Consider the following 7,424-nt stretch of genomic DNA (forward strand, 5'->3'; position numbering starts at 1 on the left):
CACGAAAGTATATTCCGGAAATGGAAGTCCAGCACGATGTAATACCAAATAATAAATCCATAATCAGCCTACGCCATCCTCGTGTACTCATCGGTAACAAACATTTGATATACAGATTGATACTGTACATGATATAATAATAAAAAAATAAGAGGGGACACAAAATCATAACTTTCTATTTGTCAGTAGTTTTGTCATTATTTTCACTCCATGAACAACTTCTTCGTAGCATGAACTAAAATAAACATAAGTAATGCATCATAATCTTAACTGATTGATTAATAAATTTTTTGTTTTCCAATTTAAATCCAACCATGGATATTGTGACTAATTTCATCCCTACCCATCAGATTAAATTACTCTTCACCCAATTTCACTCGGCATGTGGACATTATCTAGATAAAAATCTTCTCGAATATCTAATTTTTAAACTAGTTTGATTTGTAGTGAAACTAATAAATTAACGTGTCGGTGCACTACTTTGAATTTTTTTCAAGGCCTCTCATATAAGACCAAAGCGCTTTATCTGTTTCATGACAAGTCAAAGAGAAAGTTAACCTATTTGGTGTCATGGTAAGGTCAGCTCGTCAGTGTTGGTAACGATTGGGAATTGCAATTTCACCTTTTCTTTAAGTTCTTTAAGGCTTTCCGACCCGGTTATCAACGTTGTCGAACGAAGGATGTTATGCAAGTTGAAGAACACATTACATTTACTGCAAAGGAAGCATTAGGGCGAAAAACGGTCAGTTGTTCGTATAAAGCTGATCCAGAATGCAGAACTCTAGGACGTACATGTACGAGTAATATGACCATGCTTATGTGCATGTAAATTGCAGCGGTGGACAACTGACCACATAGGTACAAATATACGTGATAACATACACGTTTTTATATTTACAGCATATTAACATTTTAACAGGAAGATCCGTACATTAGCAGTTCATTGGACCTTCTTTCTTTTAAATCGATAAATTACACTCTCTTTGAAGTTCACGGCTAGGCTAGGGAATAGAAATAAGATACTATAAACCAAGTGCATACAGAATGTAAGATACAAGGTTAGATGAAAATTGGCGGTTAAAGCCGTGAGATTATTTTAACAGTTTTATCTACAGAGAATTTGGAAAGGATTCTGTACTTTTATATTTACAAAGAGTAGATCTTGAATGACATGTTATAAAGGACTCTGGCTGAGCTGATAAAGCTATATACACAATATATTGACGTGTTGAACTCGATTAGTAAAATGGAGTTCGCGTGTTGACTCGCTACTCGAGTAGACTCGGGTGATCGCATTTTGTAGAGAAATGTACTACAGGACTATAATGTTTGTTGAAAAAAAAGGTTTATAAGATTCCCTACAATTGCAGAAAACGGTTTGATACTTTTGTTCAACTGTTAAAAAGCTATTGCCACACTTTTTCAGTAAGGCCGGTATTGTTATTGTAAGGATGACAAAGGGTTATATTAAAAGGGTACAGTTTCACTATGTGGCCTATATTATACACACAAGTGTGGTAGTTTCGCAATGAGGATGTTTATTACCGGCTCTACGATATATGAAAGAAGATCAAGAGTAGTGACATAGTTTGTTAAGACTTTCAAGACCTATTCCTCAACGTAAATTTTGCTTTTATTTTCAAGGTGGGTCGAGATACGAATCTCAATTACCCAGTGCTCCTAATAGTAATGTATTCGAATGTTTAATTTGCTGATATAATTATGTATTTGCTTAAAGCTTCATCACTTTCGGTTTGGTTTTAGATTTTTCTAACCTTCATACATCATCGACAGGTTCAATCTTTTTAAATCAAAATGTTCTTACAGGTTCGCACATTAGTATTGAATTATTGGTCATTACCCGGGTTACTTAATGTATTGTTGATGTCAATTCCTTAGGGTAAACCAAACAGATTGTGACGATAATAGGTTGTGACGCCGATCAATTCTCTAATTAATTTTCCACTTAGTGTAATGAAATGCTTCACATTTTTATATAAATTTTATTTCAGAAAGTGTTATTCCTTTCCATTCAGCATTTATCTCATACAATGGCGGGGACTTTAAGACCTAAACTGATAGTTTTTGATTTGGGTAAGCAGGGATTACATAAAGAGCTGTTCGATACTTTGTAGGTAGTGGACTGGTCACCAGACACTCTGAACGTATCAAATAAGAAACTGGACTGCTGCAGCAGTTGCTGAAATTCAGTTACCATTTTCAGAAGTTCAAAAGTGAGGAAAAGGAAGTTTCTTGCCTGGTATTTCCTGTTCATATTTAATTTTTAAAGAAAATAGTTTATTATGTACCTAGGATTGTGTTGTTTAGGTTTAAATTGTTTTTCTACGTACCGTTTTGTGTCAATTTTTGTAGATTATACACTCTGGCCATTTTGGGTAGATACACACGTAACGCCACCTTTTAAAAAACAAAGGTAAGAACTTTTTTCTACTTTGTAATCCAATGATACGGCAATATATTACGATCACTTACTGGGATACTTATTGTAATTGAATGCGGGGTGAATTTAACAAAAATTATTCATAAATTTGAACTTGCCTCTAACCATAACATGCAGATCAAATATCTCTGATGTTCGGTTGATGTTAAGGGTTAGATTTAATTTGCATGTAGAAGTTAATTCACTTAATCAATTAAGTATAGGAAATCGGATTACCTATGTACATTTATGAAACAAACTACTATATATAATGAACTGTGCAATGGCGTATTTAGGCAGTAAGGTTTGAGTCATGCCCCGCCCCCCTCCCCCTCGGATCATAAAGAATGAAAAATTATTCTACTCTCAAAATCGCTATGCCACTGGAACTATAGTACCAAAACGGTTAAATTGAAGAAGTAAGAAAGGAATATTAATGTCCTGACCATATTTTCATTATCTGAAGTTACTTTTGAACTCACTACAATGATTTGTAAGATAGGAACGTATATTACTTACATGCAAACAGACCGAAAGTTTGATTTCATTCTGTTTACGATTTGTATTATCAGTTTAATTGAACCTAAATGGTTCTCGGTTATTTCCCTTTATATATCAAATGGACTCACTCCACTAAAACATTTTATGCAAATGATTGTATAGGAATGTAGTCCAGGCTATTTTTAGAAATCTTCTTTCTCTCTCCCTTTTGGGGTTTTTGCCTGCCTATTTTTGGGTAAAATTTGGTCTAGATTTGGAATTTGATGTCTGAAATTGCATTATCTTTCAGATTTGGTGAGATGATGAGAGACTTAAAGGCGGAAGGCTAATTCTAAAAATAGTCGTTTTGTGAAGTGCCAAACTCTAGCGGATGAGTATAACCGGTAGTAGTCTACTTTCAATTTTAGTAGCTCAAAATTTTCATGGTCATCATATAATGAATTTTTTAGGAGACATTGAGAATTGGTCAGGCTTTCATTCGACATATTGGAAAGCTTTCAACGAGATTTCTGGAAAAAGTTATAGAAGGTTGAATTTCGTGTTTTAACATGGGAAGAGATGGCAAATGAATTAGTGGAGTGAGTCCAAATGGTTGACCAATAGTCAAAGTCAAACAGTAAAGCTATTTTATAACTAAACATAGAGAATTAAGAATATCAATATTATATTCCATGATATTGAATTGTATATTTTGCTGTAGTGATGGTAAAGTGTATGATAAGAGTGGAAAACGTGTTAAATATTACCCAGATGTCCCGGCTATGTTACAAAAATTACATTCTGAGGGCTATACACTAGCCGTAGCATCACGGTAGGTTGATTGAAGTGAAAGATGTTTACGTACTCTGGGTCGATGAGTAGAGGAAGTCAATATCATGCATTTTGCCATATTTGAAAATATTTTAGGACGGAGGCACTATCCTTCTTAATAGATTTCCATCTGAGACCTTGGTGTATTGTCCTACCCGACACACTTGACGCTTTCCTCCATACAGGTACATCGTATATAAGTTCTTATGACATGAATTGGTCAGCACACATAATCTCTAATAATTTTACATCAAAAATTGGAAGCCTGTATGACCAACCTAGTTTAGCATTTCATGCCATGTCTGTATTTAGTCTTCATTTGTAGAACTGGTAGTATAACAGAAGCTAACAGTTTAGTCAGCTTGTTTAAATGGGATAAATATCTTAAATATAAAGAGATATATCCTGGTAGTAAAATTGCACATTTTAAGAAGTAAGTTTAAGTAAACATTCCTCCAGGTTTCCTCGTGTGAAATTATTTTTTAAAATACTCAATTTTATGAAAATTATGAATAAGGAATTGAAAAGGCATCTACCACCGACAGATAAGTTTTGAAAAACAAAATTTGCTGGTAGTGATATTGCAATCTATACCTAGCCATTCTGTAAAATGGTCTGTTCGGATTTGCAAGAGTGAGCTATCGCAAGAAGGAAACTGACATACATACGTATATCTAGTCTAGGTCTACCGACAGTCAAAATAAATTTGGTCAATGACCATCCTGGTTCTTGCTGGAAAGATGGAAATGAGAAACAAAGCCAGCTTTCTGTTCAGATCACCTTCTGCCAACTCTACCATAAACGCCAAGGAAGCTTGTTAATGACCCCATTCATGTATACGATACTTGATATCGATATGAAAGTTTCTTTCTAAACCTTTAAATACTCAATAATGTAAAAGCAAACCATTAGAACCTCTCCTTGTCTATGAGTTTTGATTTTATACAGATTTCAGAGCAACAGTGGCGTGGCCCACAAAGACATGTTATTCTTTGATGATGAACATAGAAATATTGTTGAGGTTGGAGCACTAGGTAAGACTCAATCTATATTCACGAAACTATAGGCTATAAGGTAAGGTACAACACGTAACGCCTATTTGCAGCTTTGAGCATTGCAAACCTCTGTTAACTGATAGGATTTACTGATACCATCAAGTTAAAAATATAATTGTCAATTGCTTTTTTTAACAAACATATTCAGTTTTTTTTAACCAAATATTGAACCGTACTGAACGCCGTTTTGTTTTAATTTTAGGAGTAACTTGTGTTCATGCCGCTGATGGAATGAAAAATTCGGTACTCCAACAAGGATTACAAATGTTTCAGATGAAAAATTCTTGACGAACCGTCCATAGTAGATGAATTAAAATATTTTAGATAAATGTATATTTTCACCCTAAGCTTGTTGCTTAACTACATGACCTGTAACAGATTTTATATTTTGAGGTCATGCTTGTTTTATTTAACTCAAATGAACGTTTTTAAATGATATAAGGATCCGAAGAATTGTCATTTGAAATATTCCAGACATGATCATCTTAGTGTTTTTTTTTTATATAAATGTCAATGAATTTATTTTTAGCGTGAACTTTTTGTATATTTTACGTTTGAAATTTTTTTAGAGTTAATCATTGTGAAATACTTCTTTTAATATAATTTCCGTTTGACATATCAAATGTTACTAACTGAATTATACTGCCATATTTCTAATAAATTTTTAACCTTCTGTATGTGAGTTGTCATAATTCAATGCAAGAGTGCAACTATGATTAATGAGGAGGCCCACAGCTACAAGGAGGAGCAATTTCCCCTCCTACTATAAATTGTAAATGAAACTTATACTAAACCCCATTGACACCTGAACAATTGAGTCTGGCTACAGTATAGTAAAATGTGTACTATGACGTCTTTAGGATACAATTGGGTTGGATCCTATTAAGATGCATAGGCAAAGCAGGCATTCAAACGACCATTAAGGGTTTAATGGTAAAAAATGTAAAATTGTATCATTCCTCTCCGAAAGAGTTCTTCCAAATCTATTCCTACCCAAAAAATCAGTCATTTTGAAACGTATTTCACTTGAAAAATGTATTCAAAGATTAACCATGAATGAATATATAAATCCTCCTCCACATGTAGAGATAGTTCAAAATGTCCCTTGGGCTGAATGTTCGTTCACGATTTTCTGTATGTCATTGGTGACGTACGATTTCAGTCGTAGATCACCTGCTTAGTATCTTCAACAAACCACGTTTCTTTTTGAGTATATCATTCGCCATGCTGAACCCACAATCCACCACGTGGTAGGAGATGACAACCGTAGATTCCTCCCCATTTCCCTTCTGGCAATATTTTACCCCTCCATGGTCTTCCAGTTCCCATCCTGCTGAGAAGCACTGGTAATAGTGTTCCCATAAAAATATAATCCCGCCGTTTAATTGTGGAAAATCATATACAATTAATGAAATTCTCTCCCTTTAATTGAAATTGATAAATTATTCAAATGTAATGATTAACGCATGAAGCGAAATCAATTACAGTGAAGTACATGAAGGAAACATTTAAATATCTACTTGATGTTAAGTTCCGTCAATCACTGGGTGGTAATTACCTTGAGTGCTGAGTTTCAACTGTTTCTGGTGCTTTTCAGCCTTGTACAGTAGACAGTTATTGAAATTTCTCAATTAATTGAAATGTCAAGTCCTTCGCCCTAAGTTTGTGGCTAGGTTTCCGAAAGGCATTGAAACCAGGGTTCTAGCCACGGTGGTCGGCGCCGGTCGACAGAAGACAGCACTCGGATTGACCGACCGGCACTGACATGAAAATAAAAGTAAACTGCACCTTCACTTACGTCAGACATTTGTGTGAGCTTTACCCAATCCAATCCAACCCAACCATTAATGAAATCAAAAATTCATACTGATACCATTCAAAAGAGAAGAGTACAATACCTCAAGGACATCATAAATATCGTATTCACGTCAAAACCTTTTCATATGGACATCTAAGACATAATTCATTTCGTCTGTGGGAGTTTTGATCATCCATTCACAACCTTTCTGACCATAGAAAATAATTCTTAAAAGCACCAAAAAAGATACAAATATCGGTCATTTCTTCCGGCAAAGAGTATGAAATTAATCTTCCACTATTTACACTGAAAACTTCGTCTAAAACGATAGAAAAGTTATAGAAATCACATTGCTTTGATGTCCTAATCCCTCTTTAGAACAAATTAGTTCTTCTGATGATGTTCCAGAAATAACTAAGCGGCGAAAATTTTGCATAACAAAGTGGATCGATCAAGTACTAATAATTCTCAACACAAAGATGAAGGGTGGGTTACTCCCTTGCTTATTTCAATATAACACGAACATAGCATATCTAATGATGTAAGTCATTTTTGCTATATAATAAGGTACATGCTATATGCAACGACCGGTGACAAAATAAAGGAGTAAATCATAGTGTCCCTAGTATGGGGCATTCCACTTTTTTTGTAGTTAAAAAATTTATTTGGCTCAAATTCGTGAAAACTATACACCAACATCTAAAAAATGTGCCCTGTAACGTATCTGAAAGTTGTGACTCAAAAAATCAAGCCGTTAATTTTTAAACGCCAAATTGTTTAAATACATTACGTAAGGTTTTTTAAGTTCGCTTTTTGAAGA

At 34.3% G+C, this 7,424-nt stretch overlaps 1 protein-coding gene across 1 annotated transcript; it reads left to right on the forward strand.

The window, feature by feature from the left end:
- The first annotated feature begins 1,408 nt into the window (after positions 1–1,408).
- LOTGIDRAFT_234868 (hypothetical protein) lies at positions 1,409–5,483 on the forward strand. The gene is made up of 6 exons (XM_009063218.1): positions 1,409–2,094; positions 2,374–2,434; positions 3,642–3,752; positions 4,077–4,184; positions 4,700–4,785; positions 5,009–5,483. Exons 1-6 carry the CDS (start codon positions 2,052–2,054, stop codon positions 5,092–5,094), a joined length of 495 nt encoding a protein of 164 aa, XP_009061466.1. The 5' UTR covers positions 1,409–2,051; the 3' UTR covers positions 5,095–5,483.
- Positions 5,484–7,424: the final 1,941 nt, after the last annotated feature.

Source organism: Lottia gigantea (assembly GCF_000327385.1).
Source record: "Lottia gigantea unplaced genomic scaffold LOTGIsca_56, whole genome shotgun sequence".
In the NCBI taxonomy this organism is placed as follows: Eukaryota; Metazoa; Mollusca; class Gastropoda; family Lottiidae; genus Lottia; species Lottia gigantea.

Excerpts from the sequence above, each read along its gene's own strand:
- LOTGIDRAFT_234868 (XM_009063218.1), top strand. The coding sequence starts at position 2,052 with ATGGCGGGGACTTTAAGACCTAAACTGATAGTTTTTGATTTGG. Across the intron at positions 2,435-3,641 it reads CCACCTTTTAAAAAACAAAG|TGATGGTAAAGTGTATGATA; the intron begins GTAAGAACTTTT and ends ATTTTGCTGTAG. Across the intron at positions 4,185-4,699 it reads AAAATTGCACATTTTAAGAA|ATTTCAGAGCAACAGTGGCG; the intron begins GTAAGTTTAAGT and ends GATTTTATACAG.